The sequence below is a fragment of the Agelaius tricolor genome, unplaced genomic scaffold (genome assembly GCF_023055355.1).
Source record: "Agelaius tricolor isolate 1412-34295 unplaced genomic scaffold, bAgeTri1.0.p SCAF_14, whole genome shotgun sequence".
NCBI classification, from domain to species: Eukaryota; Metazoa; Chordata; class Aves; order Passeriformes; family Icteridae; genus Agelaius; species Agelaius tricolor.
In genome coordinates this window covers 19464594-19482547 of record NW_027269274.1, presented here as the reverse complement: position 1 = coordinate 19482547, position 17954 = coordinate 19464594, and the positions used below count along the sequence as shown (strand labels likewise).

Here is a 17954-nt window from a genome sequence, read left to right as displayed (position 1 = left end):
TAGATTGCAATAGATAAATCCTGAGAGCATCCAGAAATGCTGAACAGTCCTAGACCTGGCTGTTCAATACTCTGTTCCTTAGACAGAAATTCTGCAGGGCTGCAGCTGTCCACCTTCAAATGCCATTCATTCAGACCTGTACAACAGCATTAGTCATCCATAAGACTTGGACCAGGCTCTACCTTGCCTCCTGTCCCAGGATTCACAAGCCAAGAGCAGTAGGGGATGCAGAGCTTCAATCCCTACAGGGATGGCTGTCTATGATCCCAATCTTTGGCTACCACTAGGGAATCATCACAATCCTTTGAGCTAGAATAAAACAGACATCAGGTTGTAAATAAGTTTTAATAAAAAATATTTGAACAAAGTATTGCAAAGTTTTTTACAGTAGCTGCTGGAATATCCAGCATTTAAGCAATTCATCCGGGCACAGTTACAAACCACAAAAAAGGTAACAGGTTTTAGACATTGCATGTGTTTTAGAAAGAATTAAATCTGCTCCAAAGTCACTCCTAAAATCTGCCTTCAAGGCCCCTCTAGACAGGTTCCAGGTTATTCTGGCAAATGAAGCAAGTGTAATAGTGTGAGTTACTTCTCAGCTCAACAATACCCAGCACGAGAAGATGTGCACACTTACAGAGCAGACAGGATGGCAGGAACACCATGGGTTTTCTTCCAGGATTGAGGAGCTCACTGGGTGTGGTTCTATCTGCAGGAGGCCCCACAGCACAGACCCTGTCCCAAACTGCAAGTACTGAAGGCAGCTGTTAGATGCACAGATGAGTTCACCAAGGTTTGACCCTTTCCAGCACACCACGCTGTAATCCCAGCAGCCTGCTCCACATCCAAAGGAACTTGCAGAGCTAAAACCCATTGCTACCAGAACTCAGGAGCCTGCTGCTTTCAGAGGGATTCCCCACAGAGCAGGACACTGTGCACTGCTACAATCCCAGCAGTGTCTTTGCCTCCTCGCTCTGGGCCAGGAGGGTTTCACTGGCGTACTTCTGCAGCAGCTCCATCTTCTTTCTTCGTACCAGAGCTTCCTCAATCTGCAGAGATAAAAACAGGGGGGATTCAGCTGAGATGCTGAGCCCTCAGATACTCAGCTATACCACAACACCTCCCAATTTATGGAATACTTAGGAAAGTTTTGGAAATTCATAGGTCAAAAGGGTTATAGCATTTGCAAGGGGATTAAACAGCTGCAGAGTCAAGTCACAGAAATCACAAATTTAGGGCCCTTTCACTGATGACCTGATGTGAATTAAGATATGTCTTGCAAAAGCCAGTGTGCATCTCTGCAGCTGAGTGCTGTTCTGCCTTACCTCCTGTTGAGTTGGCACTGGAACATGCGCAATAAATTTCTGTTGGCCGTCTTCACCTTCTCTCTCCTTGCCACCTTCCTCATCAGACTGAAAAGTGAAAAAATCACATCAAGGTTATTTCTATAGAGGTCATAAAAACCCTTTTTCACTTGCTTTGCCAGAAGGAACAACACATGATCAACACTACAACACAGGAATGAGTGAAGAGGACCCAGCACCAAAAGAACATGAGGATCACATGCACACCCTGCTCCTGGACATTTTCAGCACTACTGCTTCCATTTCTCATATGGCCTTTGCTCTGCTGTGGCATGGCCATGGATGTAAAGCTGTATTTCCTCCCCTTCCCTAACTCTGGGTGCCACAGCAAAGCTGTGAACAGAAGAGGAGCCAGCCAAGCAGCAAGTGCTATAAAAATATGGGTACCACTTCCTTGTACAGCTCTGTACTGCTCTGGTCCCACACCCAACAGCTGGGCTCGTGAACCATGGGATTATACAAATAAAACAGGTACTGGAGGAGCCACCAGATCCATGTGATGGATTGTCACAGACACATTGTATGAAAAATCCTTTCCTTAGGATTCTTCCTCCTGAGAAGCTGAGAGGCCTCAGGAACAAAATGTAACCAATGGTTATCTGCTGCTGTGGAATGCAACAGGTGCATCTGGGATTGGGCTCATGGGGTTGTTTCTGATTAATGGCCAATCACAGTCAGCTGGCTCAGACTCTCTGAGACACAAACCTTTGTTATCATTCTTTCTTTTTCTATTCTTAGCCAGCCTTCTGATGAAATCCTTTCTTCTATTCTTTTAGTATAGTTTTAATGTAATATATATCATAAAATAATAAATCAGCCTTCTGAAACATGGAGTCAGATCCTCATCTGTTCCCTCATCCTGGGACCCCTGTGAACACCATCACAATGGATTCCTCCTTTTTATTCTTGTGCTTAACCCACCCAGATACAGACTGAGAAATGAGACCTTGTTTCCAGTACCTTGTTTCCAGTACCTGAGACCTTGTTTCCAGTACCCTTCTCCAGATCTCACTGGCAGCAGATCTCATGTCAGAAGAACCAGCCATGTCACAGCAGTGACAGCAGCACCAGCAAAGCCCTGCTGCATCATGATCCAAGGGCAAACAAGGCCCTGCAGCCCTTGGGTTTTCACACAGTGGCAGTGTGACATTCTCCTGTCCCCAAAGCTGCTTGTGCTGTTACTGAGGCAGGTTGTGCTCAGGAGCCAGACTCAGCAGTGTTACCAACACACCAATGACAATAACTGTGCCACTGAGATCACAGCAAGGTGTTTCTCACTGCAGTGAAAGGTCTGTCCTCACCTGCCAGCCCCCAGCACTCCCTAAGCTTGGGCCAAGAGCACTCCCCTGCTACTGATTCTCCAGGTGGGGAGAGGGCCAGCACAGCAGCAGACAGGTCCTTGGCAGGGTAATGCCATGTCCAAGAAGGAAGCACAGAGACACATGAAAAGTCACAGCACCTGAGCCACCCCTACCTCTTCCTCATGGACAGCATAGATGTTTTCTTCCTCCTCCTCCTCACCTCTTGCAAGTCGTGCTTCTCTCTCCATCTTCCACTTTTCCACTGCTTCTGCTATAACTGGGGAGCAAAGGAAAATGGCAAGTGTGGCTGAGAGCCAGTCAGAGCAGCATGGTCTTATTGCCAGAGCTCTTCCAATGGACTTAAACCCTTTGCCTAAATCCTCTACATCAGAAAAAAAAAGGTGCCTTCAGTTCAGAGTGCATCAGCAGCCCTTGCTGGGCTGCTCTGTGCAGGTTTGGAATCTCACATACCTTTCTTCTCATGCTCCTGCTCCAGGGGCTCCAGAATGCCATCATCCTCATCCCTGTAGCCATAGTACTCAGCATCAATGTCCTTCATCAGCTCAGCCCGAGTCTTCCGTGGGGGTGGCAGGGCTGCAGGAACACCACTGTCACCCACCAGGCCACCTCCATCCCCTGCTCAGTGTCCCCAGGTGTGCCCAACCTCACAGCACCACAGCTGCCTCGTGCCAGCCAACACCCAGCACCATGGAGCTGCTGCCAGCACTGGGAGCACTGGTGTCACCCTGTGGCCTGCACAAACCAGCTCCAGTACATGACCCAATGGTTCCCCCACACCCTGGAGTATTTCCCATAATTTGTCTCTGCCTCACTTTCAGGCCCAAGCAATTGCACTCATTTCATGACAAAGTTTCATCCCCTTACCTCCAGTTTTTCATTATGAAAACTCATTCCTGCTTCAAAAATTATGCTCAACCCAACTTTCCCTTCTTCTAGTCCTGAACTCTGAGTACCACTTACAACTTCTCACTGAAGTTTGCCTCTTATGCTGAAAGTTTCTATAGGACATCAGTCCTTACCATGTGGAATTCCCAGTAGGAACCAGTCAGCTCCTTACTACATTTCCTTAATTGCAAACAGCCCAAGGTGCTCTAGCATTTAGTTATTTATTTATGTGTGCTCAGTGTTTCACTGAGCTGGCCTAAGACATTCAGAAATGCTGTTACCAGCACTCCCCACAAACTACAACAGCATTTTACTCAAGACATTCTACTACACAGATTCATGTCTGGGAGGAGCTGCTCTTTACTTACGTTCCTTTTCAAAAAGTTCTCTTACTCCTGGCAAATCCTTTGCAGCCCCAAAGTATTTGTAGCCTCTGTTTCCTGGGACCTCTTTCCCTTCATGATCTAACATTTTTGGGCCAATCCTCTGGAAAATAAACAGAGTTCATAGTTTAAAACTTTCTTCTAACACAGCCAAACATTTCAGGGGCTAAATTAAAATAACACTGGCGAAGCCATCCATGGCTAACTAAATGTTACATATTTTTCTCAGCAGTCACTTCACTTGTGAGCAGAACCACCATGCAGAACAACACATTCCACACTTACAGCATAATCTGGACCTCCCAGCTCCTTTATTCTGTATTCCCAGTGTCCTTTCTCCCTCAGGAGTTTGTTTATTTCATCGTTCAGGTCCCGAATTCTGAATTCACCCAATCCAGCTGTTAGAGAGGAAAAAATCCAAAAAATTAGGAAGCTCAGAGAAATACCAGAGGAATTTCAGAATTTATTGCAATGGAAACAGTACAGTTTACATGAATTGGGATTTTTACTGACACTGCTTATGACTGGATATTCAAAAAATAAAACATAGTTAGAAAAATCTTACCATTTTGGATCTGTGCCACTTTCTTGGAAATCTCCCCAATGATCTAGTCAAATAAGAACACAGAAATTAATTTCTCAACCAGTGGAGGGAACAAAGAAGACAGAGCAAGATTGTTTGAGAAGTGCATGGCAATAGGGCAAGAAGCAATAAAACACAAGTTGAAGCTGGAGAAATTCTGATTAAATTCAAGGGGAAAGAAATCATTAGGAAGATTGTTCCAAAATCATTTGGAACAGCAGCTCCAAGAACCTGGAATCTAAATCCCTGGAGATGTTAACGACTCAGCAGGACATGGCCTTGCAGCAACCTGATGTGGTAGGAGCTACTCTTAACACTGAGCTGTACAATCTTAGAAAATGTTCTGTGATTTAACTGTCAGGGTACTGCAAGTGTGGAAAACCCCTGTAAGCAGGCTGTCTAAGCAGGAAGTGTAAAGTTCTACTTCCTACAGAATTAGAAAATGCACAGGCTGGCATTACCTGTCTCCTCCATTTCTCAGCTTTGGGCAGCTCATTGCACTCTGAGGCAAGGAAAGGCCTTCGCTCCTGTTGACAGAACAGCACACACGTGGGATTCAGCTGAGCACTGACACAGCATTTCACACAGGCTCTACTGCTCCATTAATGCCAAATTATGTTACCAAGCTCCAGGGCCTTCTGCTGCCATCGAGTTGTAGTAAGTGAAGAACAGTAATGATTTACAGCCCTGACAAATTAAACTATCACAGACTACAAAAACCTACTTAGATCCACTTTATCCAAACCAAAATCTCTCACCCCATAATCCTTTCCAATACAACAAATGTTATATTCAGGACAGTTTCACCATTTTCAGCACACACCACCTTCTTAAGGTTAAGCTTTTCTCAATGCTACTCCTACACAATGTAATTTTTTCCAGTTTATACAGAGTACCTTCTTCCCAACCTTCTTCACATTCCATTGGCTTGCTTATACAAACTGATGCATCATCTTGCTTCTAGGGTTTTGTGAGCAGTTATTTTGTCCCCTTCCCCACAGTTTTATCTTTTATTAAAAGGCTCTACCTTTTTACTAAAAGCTCCACCTTTTATTTAAAGGTATTAAACCCCTTTTCTCTGCAAAATATGCAATATGAAACAGAAAAGTAAAAAGAGTTTGGAGAAACCTTAGTGGAGAATTTTCCTGCCTGTGTGACTGTGAAATACAGTCAGCTGAAATATTTTCCTTCTAACTGGAGTCAAGCACAGAATACCTGGGCTCTGAACAAGGCCTGCCTTGAGCTACCAAACCTCCAGGGCTTTTACACCTCACCTTGACTTTTCCTTCCTCCAGCTGAGCTTGCCGAAACCTTGCCAAGGCCGTCCTAAAGAGAAGAAAGTAGATTTACTTTCACAAATCCACATTCCAACAGGAACAAGCTTTGCTCTGGATGTTTATTATGGACTCAATTACAGTCTGTAAAAAACAAAGGCCTGAACACATTCACTGAGCACCTCCAGCTTTTTCCAGCTAATGACTTCTCAACACACAAAATCCTCAGTGGTTCATTTCTCAAGTAAAGCAATGCTGACTGATTCCTCCTATCTGGCCTGGCATCTCTGTTGCCAAAATGGGAACTGCCTAAAACCACAAGGGTCCTTTACAGCACATTTCAGTGTACTCATCCCCCAGCCTGCAAGAGGACAAGTACATTACTACAGGGTCTCTCCTACACAGAACCACCCAGCACAGCTACAGGAGCTGCACAGCACCAGGTACATGTGTGTGAAGATGTCCTCCAACTCCCACTGCCTCTGGGCCAGCACACGCACAACTAAGTACCCAAAAATATCATTAAACTGTTGATGCTTTAAAAGAGGCTGAACAGCGAGTTCTATGGGCCAGCCAGTCACAGATGTGTGTTCTGTGGGCCAGCAGGCACAGGTGTGTGAGATCAGGTACAGTCGGGGCCAGCAGCCACGGATGTGTGAGACCAGCTCTGAGGTGAGCCCAGGCTCGGAGGTGTCCCTGGCGCACTCACATGGCCTTCTCCGCGTTGCGAGCCTGCAAGACACAAACAGAGCGGCCTCAGGCACCCCTGTCCCTGCCCGGCTCCTCCAGCGCTCCCAGCCTTTGGCTGGTCCCTTCCGGGCCCCTCACCGGGTAGTGGCACCAGGGGACAACAAGTGCCGAGTGGCCCCTCAGCCCTGCGGTCACCATGGTCCCACCGTGCCCTCAGCCCCTCAGCCCCGCACTCCCCATGATCCTGCCGTGCCCTCAGCCCCGCACTCCCCATGGTCCCGCCGTGCCCTCAGCCCCTCAGCCCCGCACTCCCCATGGTCCCGCCGTGCCCTCAGCCCCTCAGCCCCGCACTCCCCATGGTCCCGCCGTGCCCTCAGCCCCGCACTCACCATGGTCCCGCCGTGCCCTCAGCCCCCCACTCACCATGGTCCCGCCGTGCCCTCAGCCCCTCGGTTCCAGCCCCGCACTCCCCATGGTCCCGCCGTGCCCTCAGCCCCTCAGCCCCGCACTCCCCATGGTCCCGCCGTGCCCTCAGCCCCTCAGCCCCGCACTCCCCATGGTCCCGCCGTGCCCTCAGCCCCGCACTCACCATGGTCCCGCCGTGCCCTCAGCCCCTCAAGTCCCAGTCCCGCACTCACCATGGTCCCGCCGTGCCCTCAGCCCCTCGGTCCCGCCGAACGCGCCGTGCACGGAGCAGCTCCAAGCCCCGGAACTGAACCCGGCCCCGCTCCCCAGTGCGCCTGCGCACCCCGCTCGCGCAGGATCGGGTGACCCCACTTGGCGCATGCGCGCTGCCGGGGGTGGCCAGGGAGGGCCGGGTGCGGGGGGACCTTGGGGACACCGCAGTGCCACCCCTGCCACGGCACCGACACCTCCCACTGCTGCCCCGGGCTGCTCCCAGTCCCGTCCGGCCTGCCCTGGGACACTGCCAGGGATCCTGGGGCAGCCACAGCTGCTCTGGGCACCCTGTGCCAGGGCCTGCTCACCCTCACATGCAGAGAAGCTCCTTCCAATACCTGATGTAAATTTCCCCTTTCCGTTTGTACCCATTGTCCCTTGTCTGGTCCCGACAGTCCTTCTCTGTAACCACTTCATGAGTTTGCCATAAGGAATGAGGAGATGCCTCAGTAGCAGTGAAAAAGATCAACATGAAACACACGGAATTGATTTTTCCCATGTCCCACATGTATGAAATCACCACTTGCTTGTCCAGCTCCTGTTCACTTGGGAAAACTGACTATGAACAGCAGCACCAATGTCCTCACAGAAGGAAGACCAAGGAAGAGACATCTCCTTTTGAAGTAATTTTCTTCTTCTGGAACTTACTGCCTCGTTTCTGTTCCTCAGCTTTTAAATCTTGTTTTGTTTGTATAAAAGTATAGATTTTTTTAGAGGAAAACACCACTTTGTAGTCATTAAAGGCCCAAAGACTTCCATGTCTTTGTAATCAGAGAGGTCCAAAGTTTACTGCTATTTAACTAAGAAAATTGTGTGCAAAGACTCAATTTGTCACAGCCTAGCAGGCTGAACCACCATGTGCTATCTGCACTACCCCAGGAGAACCCAGACATTTCACTGCTGCTTCCAAAATTACCAGGAACGCTACCCTGACAGTAACTGTAATGATAACAGTGCCAGGGCCAATTCATCTGTCTCCAGCACAGCTGCAGCTGCCAGTATGGCACTTCTGCAGGGAGAGACACCAGAGCCCCCTTCTCACTGCTATAGCCCCCACAGCCTCTGGGACTGGACAGGAAAACCTTTAGTGACAATTCAAATGTGAGTCCAGCACCCCATCCCTGCCCCTAACTGCAGATTCCAGGGAGCTGCCGGAGCTGGAGCACAGGCAGCAGCTCAGGCACTCTGGGCAAAGCCCAGTCCGCACACCAGGGGTGAGCACCCCCTTCTGCAGCTGCCCTAGGGTGAAGCAGTGCCCAGCCCAGAGCCCCTGCACGCTGACTGTACCCACTGAGGGCATGTCAAGAGCCTCTCTCTATCAGCTCCTTTCTGGTCACTGACCCCTGTGAACCAGCACAGGGACAGGGCAAGTGCAGGTGCAGAAGCTTTAGGTTCTCAGTGCCACTGTGGCAGCTCAACCACCACTCTGACCTACTCAGAGTTTGGAACTGCACCTCCAGCAGCCTCCTCCTTCAGTGGTTTTCCATTAAATGCTTCAAGTGCACCAGCACAGATGCAATCAGCCCCCATCCAGCCCCCACTCCCATGAACGTGTGCAGACAGGACCTCAACATGAGACAGCAGAAAAGAAAAGGCCAAGCTGAACCTCCACATACCCCTTTTAATATGTTGTTTTGCACTGTGTACAGGAAAACCAAAAATAAACAAAAGGAACTTTAGCCAAACTCCCCTTCCTCCTCCAGCTTTATTGATAGTTAAAATTACATTTTCTATGTTCTAGGACTTCAATTGCTCTTACCATCTTACTTTAAAAACCGATTACAAGCAAATGAAACTCAGTTGTCTAAGTGATATAGTATACAAAAATAACATCTTGATTTCTGTGAAAATGCATTTATTTGCAACTCCTGAATAGCTCCAAATTGTTTATGCTATGAGCACTGATGTCTGGGTTTCAGATTGACTTTGAGATATTTATTCAAAAGCTTCCCATTGCGTTCTGTATCTCCAACATTAACATTCACTGACTGAATTACTGTTACTTTTAGATTTATTTCAGATTTCTCTCTCTCTCTCATGGCCATTAACAGGCATGTGCATCTTGTTTGTTTACTCCCACTCAGCTATATGCTCTAGGTAGGGCCTGATGCAGATATCACTTGGTGTTAACAGCTACTGAGGTCAGACAATCCAAGGCCATTGTAATAAAATAAAAGTTATGAGGAAGTTTAGACACTTCCAGAATTTCATTCCTCCTGCATAGGATCACTTCCCTGTAACCCAGAGAGGGTTTTTGCTGGTCTGACTCAACTCTTCCCACTCATCAATCCCTATTCACCAGTGGCACGGAAAGGGGGTTCTTTAACAAAGCATTATACATAACACCTCTACCAAACTAAACATAAACATTTTTGTAGTTAAATGCAGAAAGTTGATTTTTCCACCCCTTTCCTCCTTTTACACGGCAAGTAAAGCTCACTGGCCTGGGAGTAGCCTCTATCTGCCAACCTTTGGCCAGTGAAGAGGATTCAGAGAAAAATAATACAACCATCAATCAGAAAAAGGAGGGGCGACAAAGGAAAATAATTAGGCTGTAGCTTCAATTGTGCATTCCCGTGCAAGGTGCCCTGACTCGCCGCAGCGGTAGCAGTTGACTTCGCTGGTCTTGCTGCAGTTGATGGCTACATGGCCAGTTTCACCACACCTGCAAAAGAGCAAAGGTTCTGTCAGAGCAGCCACAGCACCCACAGGAGCAATCCTACTCTGCCCAGGACACTGTCTACTTCACTTTCATGCAAGCCTAGTCCTGCGTTCAAGGCTTCTGTTCCACAACTCTCTGACATGAAGCAAGTTTGTCTTCAGCAGTCATGAACTGCTCCCAAATGATCAACTCCCATTAATCACTGTACATCAGCTTTGTGGGATTGCAGGGTTTTTTCCCAATTGTGTCTTGGGTTTTGCCTGTTCCCAATGCTTATGCTTGCAGTTTAGCCTTGTTTTGAGAATAATTAGTTTTAACTCAAATACACCATGTTCTCTCTCCTTCCTCCACAGAAGGGAATGTTGGTGGGGGTGAAGAATACTGCTCTCAGGAACGTGCTGTTTCTGGTATATGCTGCATTCAAAAAGCAGACAACACTCTGAAGAAGATGGCATTTCAAACCAATTTAACACCCACTTCTATTCACTGTTCCCATAAGCAAAGCATCCTCAGTGTGCTCCTGCTGGGGCTGGCTGTGCCAGTCAGCTGGGCAGTACAGCTGGGGTTTGTTAGCTCTGGCAGGAGACACAGGGTGCCTACCTCTGCTACAGCCAAGGGCCTCCTGCCACCTTCTGCAAAAGGACAGGACCCTTCCTGCACAGCTCCAATGACTGAGCACCTGCACTGGGTGGCCATGTAGAGATACAGCATGGAATCTGTACTCCACCTTGCTAGTAAGTGTTTAAGCCTTAGCTCTGAGCAACAGTGGGTAACTGTTCAAACAAACTGTATTTCCCAACCAAAACCAGACACAGAACACATGCAGCACAAGAGGTGCATCTCACAGCTGCCTGTCAGTCCTTACCTATAGCATTTCACTTTGGTGCAGTCTTTTTGAATGTGCCCAAACTCTCCACAAGAATAGCACTTCTGCTCGTCTGCGTGGTCGCAGTCGCGGGCCAGGTGGCCGGGCTTGCCGCAGTTGTAGCAGCACTGCTCCCTCTCCCTCTTGGGCTCCTTGCAGTCCTTCGCAATGTGGCCACCTCTACCGCAGTTATAGCAGGCTTCCACAATAAGAAAAACATACCAAACAAGACTATAAAACCTTGGTAGAGCGAGGGGCAGCACGCTGGCAACAGGGCACGTGCACTGCCTGCTCCCAGGGAACCCCAGCCCCTTCTCTTCAGGCACACAGCTCTGCCTGTGGCACTGAAGAGATGGAATATTTAGTGATACTTACCATCCTCCTGAAGGTCACAGTCCTTGGCAAGATGGCCAGACTCACCACAGCGGTAACAGATATCCGGCAGAGACGAAGACATGAACTGGAAGCCTGCTTGAAAAGGGTTAAAAGAAAATAAAGAGAAGTAAGTATTACATTCTGAATACTTTTAGGAATCAATCACAAACTGAACTGACAAGTTTGCTTCACTCTCAGAGCCCCTGGCCAAACTCTTAGGTAGAGGCAAGTTTTCCTGGTTCTTATTATCAATGAGATTCTCAGCTTCTTCCCTGGGGTCTGCCAGAGGCTGGCAGCGCACACAGCAGGCAGCTGGAGCTGTGCACAGGAACACAAGGGCACGGCCCCCACACCCTCACTCACCTCTGCCACGGCTCCTCATGCCACGGCCACGGCCCATCCCAGTGGGGCACTCCCGGGCCCAGTGCCCGGTACGGCCACACTTGAAGCACTCGTTGCTGCTCATGGCTGCAGATCACCTGTCTGAACAAGGAGGACATTTCTGAGCACCTTCTGCTCCCCCAGCCCAAGGCTACATGAAAATCAGAGATTCAGAGGCTTCCCAGCCCCTCAGCAAAGGCAGTGCAAACCATACAGGACTTCCAGCTAAGTCAGTCCTGTCCTGTACAGTATCGGATCATAACCACCGCAGAGGATACAAGTTTGCCTCCACTTTGCTTTGAGTAAGACAGCTTTGAACAGACAATGTGCTATGTAACTTTTCCTCTAAGTATTTTGTAGCCACCCTTTACTTCAAAAAATTCCAAAATGTTCAGAGAGAGGGGAAAAAGAGAAGGAAATCCCTTTAACTATTGTAGTAGCAGCTTTAATATCATTATCCCTTTCAGTAAAGCACCTTCTTGCTGAGAGTTAAATTCAAAAGCCAGAAACTTAATCTCTACAAGTTATTTCCTCCTGGTAGTTGTTACATTTTCTCTTAAAGGATCTGCCTGGCAGCTACTACCTTTACTGACTGGAAGCCAAGAATAGGCAGTATTAAACCTAAAGCATTCAAAAGCCCTTTAGCTTAACACTTGAAGAGTTTAGGTCTTTTATGACCTAAACAGAAGTTTAACTCTGAAAAGCAAAACTACATCTTGTAATTAACCTTTAGCTCAGGATGCATATTCCACTCCAGGTATACACGAAAGAAAATGTTTTAAGATGTTAAGACAGCAGATACTTGCTAACTATGTAGAAAAGCTAATGGGGCAGAACATCCTTAGAATGCTCTGGAAGCATCAGACAGGCAGCTCTGACAGCCCCAACTGGGAATGGAGCATGAGCAGAGGCAGCCTGCACAGCCCCCAATGGACAGGGCAGGCTCCAGACTGTGCTCACTCTGCCACACCTCCCCTGAGCTGCAGGACACTCACACAACACCTCCAGAGCCAGAAAGAAAAGAACAAGGAAGTTACACATTTAAACTGAAGTCTTTTTAAAAGAGTGCTTGAAGACAAGTTTAAAGTACACTGGTCTAAAAATACGCATGTCAAGCTTTGTTTTGATGAAGTCTCCTGAAGTTTTAATACCTCACATACGCTCTCCCAATTCATTATTCTTTACCCAACAGAAGTAGAATCATTATCTGGTATCTTTCACAGTTTACCTGATCCCCCTTCCAGGTAATCCCCCTGTAACCCTGCAGTTTATTCATGTTACAGAATGAATCCCCTCCTCCCAGACCTCCAACATCCTGGATTACAGAACTCCCACAAGCTGAGCCTTGAAGAAAGCCACTACAGGAACAGTAGAACAACACATGACCTCCAGAAAGAACCAGATTTAGCTCTTAAATACAGAGTGTGCATCTAAACATGAATTGTCATTTAGCTATTTCCAAAGCACCTCAATGTTTCATAAATTCAGTGTGGCTTTTTATCCACTATTCCCTCAAAACAGTTCCTCTCTCTGATGGTCTTCTGAACAGAAATGGCTATTTCAACCACAGTAAAAGGGTAAGAATTTAAAATACAAGAGGTCCATACTCTAGCATGTCATCTCTATAACCCCACATCTAACCTCCAGCTGGACTAGTTGATGTATTTTACCCTCAAAATGAAAGATGGCCAGGTTAGGGTTAGGAGTGAAAAGCTGCAAGAGGACCTTAGACACATCTAAACAAAATTAAACCAGCTGGTTGTTGGAGCACTTGGAGAGATTCACTTGATTTCACACTGACTCAGTGCTCAATTTGCAGCGCCCTCTGAGGGCAGGCAGGCTGAGCACTGCCCGCCCTGCTGGCAGCAGCTGGCACTCCCTGTGCCATTGTTTATCCCTGCTTTCATAGCAACCCTGTTGACACTGCACAACAGGAAAAACACAGCACGGCCAACTGCAGGAGCTGGGCCAGGCACCGCAGAGGATGCTGCTCCTCATCTGCGAGAGGGCCAACACGGGGTCTCTGCATTTGAAATCTATCTGTTCTTCACTTCATTACAACAGTCCTCACACTACAGCATTATCAAATGGCAACACAAAATCTATTAAAAAGAGCAAAATAAGAGGCACCAGCTGCAAGAGACCTGCAGCACATGTGAAGAGGCTTCACTCCCAAGCATGAAGCTGAGACTCCAGCAGGAGGTGACAGGACTGGGAACTGCTGGCAGTGCCCCACAGGAAGCACTGACAGAACCAGCCAGGTTAACACGTGGCAAAAGATAAATGTGTGACAGGTGAGCCAGACCTGCTCCAGATACACAGTGGGGAGCTTTTAGACCAAGATTAATGGCAGCCTACAGCTAGTCTGTCCTTCTGCCAGTGCGGGTCAGCAGCTGCAGGAGGGACAAAAGCTCACTGCCCCAAAGGAATGTCAATACACAAGTTTTACATCTGATTCAGAGGGTTTTTTCCTTTTTAACTGCCCCCTCAAAGGCAAAACCTCAAGTTTCTCTTCCTCTGCTATACAGCAAATTGGTAAAGATTACACAAACTGCAGCAGAAATCTAAAGCCCAACAGCAGTCTGTGTGCAAGGATCCTTCCAGACTGAGATTCATTCAAACACCTCAATCTTCAGAGGTCCCTCTGCCCACCCTGAGCTCAACAGCAGTGGAAGGTTACAGCTGCCATACAAAGGTGATTACAGAGCAAGCTGCTCCATCCTCAGATTCCTTTAAACACATCCAAACAGTTTGCCTGAAGTTTCTCTCCACCAGTATTTTCATGTTAAACTTCTGCATCCTTCCTGTAAAGGATCTGGAACTGCAAATGGGTTCACCAGTGAGAGGTGGCTGCAGCTGACACTGGTTTTATTTGCCTGCATCCTAAGAAGCCTCACATAGGACAGAATTCCCCAGCAGTGTGAGCTGTAAGGAGTCAGTTTTCAGAGAAAGCCAACAGCCACCTTCAAGGAGCAACAACCAGAAAAGGCTGGTTCAGAAGACAAGCCCTTAAATGGAGAGCCTCCAAGCACTCTGGACACCATTGCAGTTTTCAGTTACTTCCCAGAGAAAAAAATGAGCCCAGTAAAACCACCCAAGTTCAAACACTTCTCTGTTAGTCAATACCCCTCCATTTTGTCATCACAGGCAAGTTTCCAGCAGTTCCTTTTATCTGTCAAGGCCACCTTAAGTAAGCCTTCTGTAAGAAAGCTACCTAAGTCTTCTTGGAAAGTTTTCAGTCCCAGCTATCACTGTTTTGCACAGCTCAGATGTGTTACACAAAGCAGCCTGTCCTGTCTGTCCATGTGTCATCGTCCCCTCCCTTCTTACAAACCAGAACCAGATTTTTACCTCACCAGGGCAGGAAAAGTGGGAATGGAAAAGAAATTACAACTACAGCCTCATCTGGCATTTCTGAGACAGGTCAAACTCTGCAAGATACAGCAAGGCACTGCCTCCTGCATTAGCTCCCAAAACCCCTCCAGAAACTCAGGTCTAGTTGTGCTTTCTCACCTCAAACCTTACCTTTCTAGAGAAGGGAGTTCTTTACCTAAACTCCTCCTAAAGACCTCTGTAACTGCAGCTGGAAGCTGAAACATTATGAAGAATGAATTTTAGACCTTGTTTTGTGTGGTGGCCATACTGCTAAACAGCAGGGACTGACGACAAAGATCCCTGTGGCACCACAGCACTTTGCTAGGACAGCTGAAGTTCTTGAGTGCAACTTGAGCACCAAACTTTAAAGTGAGAGTTTCTTGATGATTCTATTAGTCATAGGAGACACCTCTGACACAAGAAGTTTCCTGTCTCATACTCTGTGTTTTTCTGTGGCTTTGCAGTTAATGCATATTCAAGACTCTTAGAACAGGAGAGGTGCTATTAATCTCCAGCCTTCAAGCATGAGATTCAGCAATATTCAGCTCTGTTTTAGTAGCCCCTTTAGACCTGATGATGTAAAACACTGCCACAAAGCTCCACTGTAAACTCCTCATTTTATAAGGCTTTTAGCCTAGATGCCCTCCAAAGAAGTTGTTTTAACAAACTAAAATACAACTAACTTGGGCTCCTCATAGCAAAAAGGAAGCTGAGCTCCACCTCTGAGATTACTCAGGATTGTTCTGGATAGCAGCAGCTCCTTAGGATCCAACAGCCCAACAGAACAGGGGCAATTCTCTTCACTCTACTTCAGTGCTTCTTGTGCCCTACAAACAGCGCAGTCCTACCAGCAGGACTTCACTCCTTCAGTCCAAGCACAGAGCAGAGGAAGCCCCTGCTCCAGCCAGGCAGCTCCAGCAGAGGCACCCCTGGGAAATCAGCAGGGCCTTCCCATTCCCAGGCTGCTGTGAGCAACCCACAGCACCACAGCTGCATGGGACAAGCCAGAGCCCAGCACGATGAAAGCCCAAGGTGACAGGAAGCACAGCCCTGCTGTCCTCTGGAGCACTGAGGAGGCACAAAGGCCTGCTAATCACAAGCTAGCATTTCGTTTCAAAAGAGAAGTCAAAGCATTACTCATTTTACAAGAAATACCACCTGGGAGTTTTTATTTCCCAAGCAACATGTTGTAAGAATTCCTGAGCACGTGACTGCGACCAAAGCCACTCGCATTTAGCAGTTTATTTCCACAGTGTAACCTGAAAACCTGCTACAGCAGAGTAAGTGATGCTCCCGTCTCCCTCCTCTGTTCTCACTAGAACAAGCTACAAAATTAAGTATTCTGACCAGTAAGTAATAACACCCCAATTCTGAAATAAACTAGCCTGAAAATTCAAGGAAACCTGCCGAAGTGAAAAGCTAATCCCTATGCTCCATTTAGGACCCCTCAATTCATTTCACAGCCAGGCTGACCCAGGACTGCTTAACATTAACTAAGACTCAAGAGAGGACAGAAATCAGGCCAAAAGGACACCATGACTCCACTTAGACAAGTAATTCTCAGATATCTCTGTTGACACAAACAAGAGAGAGAACAAAAGTTCATCAAGGAGTGACTCACTAGCACTTTCTGCCTCTCCATACTAGTTAATATGGAAAGGGCTAAACCCTATTGAACAAATATGCACATTTTACCACCTTCCACTTGAATTTTCCTGTCTATCTGTATGAAATTTTAAATTTAAACACCACGAGCAACATGTGAGACTTTAAACATACCATTCAGCCCAGACATTACCAAAGTCAGTTGAAATGGCAGGTTAAACCTGTGACTCTCAGGACTGTTGCACAGCTCTAGTGAACCTATTTAACCTCTTCCCTTTGAGGACGGATGCAGGATTGCTACTCTAGGCAAGTCTGCACTCAAGAAGGAAACAAGGCTAGGCAAGCCCAAAGCCGCGTGGCGATGGGATCACGTTGAGTGCACACAGGAAATCAGAAGTCACTATTAGATTTAATAAACGTTGTGACAATGCCGGCTCCTAAATGACTAACAGCGGTTACTTGAGAACTACGCCAGACAGGAACTCAAATAAAAGGCCGCCCCGCAGCCCGCGATCTGCAGATGGCACAGACTATTTTTCCTATCCATTTATAGGTCACATTTGGATTTAGAGCAGGCCACCATCCGTGCCTGTGGCAGGAGCAAACAGTTGCGACACCGCGACCCTCCGCTCTCCGGCAGCGCCCCACACGTGGGGAACCACGTGGTGCGCGGGCCGCGGCCCCGCTCGGCCCCGCCGACGGGACTCCAGCGGGGACTCAAAATTAAATTGAAAAAATAAAAAGAAAAATAACAATTTAGTGAAGAAAATATTTAATACCAGCCCTTCTCCGCAGGTCCCAGGCTCACAGGACGTTCTTTTCCCCAAACTCGCTGGCTCACGGGCGGGCCGGCCGGACTCCCCCTCCCCACGCCCAGGCGGCCACGTGCAGCGCTGCCCCGGCCCCGGCGCCCACCACCCCCGGCCGAGAGACCGAGCGTGAGGCCCCTCCGGGCCGCGCCCGGGCCGAGCGGAGCGGCTCCCCCCTCGCCCCGGCCTCCCTCCCCCGAGCGGCGCAGGCTCCCTGGGCGCTCCCGGAACCCAGACCTGACTCACCCGCCGCCGCCCGCCGCCCTCTCCAGGCCCGCGGCCCTCACGGCTCTAGCGGCCCTCACGGCCTGCCCAGGGCGCCGCAGGGCCAGGAATGGCGCCGGCGCCCGCCCGGCCGTACTTTCCCGCGCGCTAGGCCGGAGTGCGCCAGCGCCATCACCGTCCCGCGCAGTGCCCTCGCTGCCGTCTCGGGGCCCCGCGGGACCCCCGGCCGTTCCCCTGCGGTTCCCTCGCACCCCCCCGGCGGTACCTGCGGTCCGGTTCCCCGCGGCCGCGGCCCCCGCACGACTCAGCTCCGCTCGCCCGCTCGGCCCCGCCGGTCCCGCTGCCTGCGCCACACGCGGTGTGCACACGGCCCGTCGGCTCACCCCGCCCCGCCGCTGTGCGCACGGCTCGCCGGAGCCCTCCTCGGCCAATGGGAGCAGAGCGGCGCTGCGGAGCGGCCAATGGGAGCGGCGGACGG

The 17954-nt window shown here is 48.8% G+C and overlaps 2 protein-coding genes across 8 annotated transcripts; both read right to left on the bottom strand.

Annotated features, from left to right (window-relative positions):
* Positions 1-326: 326 nt before the first annotated feature.
* ISY1 (ISY1 splicing factor homolog) lies at positions 327-7274 on the bottom strand. Of its 4 annotated transcripts, none has more exons than XM_071440071.1 (11): positions 7140-7274; positions 6521-6543; positions 5812-5863; positions 4999-5064; positions 4520-4562; positions 4240-4352; positions 3940-4057; positions 3137-3259; positions 2839-2942; positions 1326-1412; positions 327-1049 (listed from the first exon to the last, which is right to left on the bottom strand). In XM_071440071.1, exons 1-11 carry the CDS (start codon positions 7140-7142, stop codon positions 942-944), a joined length of 840 nt encoding a protein of 279 aa, XP_071296172.1. In that variant the 5' UTR covers positions 7143-7274; the 3' UTR covers positions 327-941. The 4 variants fall into 4 exon arrangements, with proteins under 4 accessions (XP_071296172.1, XP_071296175.1, XP_071296176.1 ...); XM_071440074.1 differs by lacking the exon at positions 7140-7274 and adding an exon at positions 6925-6954; XM_071440075.1 differs by lacking the exon at positions 7140-7274 and adding an exon at positions 6891-6910.
* Positions 7275-8780: 1506 nt separating this feature from the next.
* On the bottom strand, positions 8781-17899 carry CNBP (CCHC-type zinc finger nucleic acid binding protein). 4 transcript variants are annotated; one of them, XM_071440076.1, is made up of 5 exons: positions 17742-17899; positions 11445-11564; positions 11083-11177; positions 10707-10909; positions 8781-9844 (listed from the first exon to the last, which is right to left on the bottom strand). In XM_071440076.1, the coding sequence occupies exons 2-5, from the start codon at positions 11545-11547 to the stop codon at positions 9727-9729; spliced, it is 519 nt and encodes a 172-aa protein (XP_071296177.1). In that variant the 5' UTR covers positions 11548-11564; positions 17742-17899; the 3' UTR covers positions 8781-9726. The 4 variants fall into 4 exon arrangements, with proteins under 4 accessions (XP_071296177.1, XP_071296179.1, XP_071296178.1 ...); XM_071440078.1 differs by having other exon boundaries at positions 11083-11174; XM_071440077.1 differs by having other exon boundaries at positions 10707-10905; positions 11082-11177; positions 17742-17898.
* Positions 17900-17954: the final 55 nt, after the last annotated feature.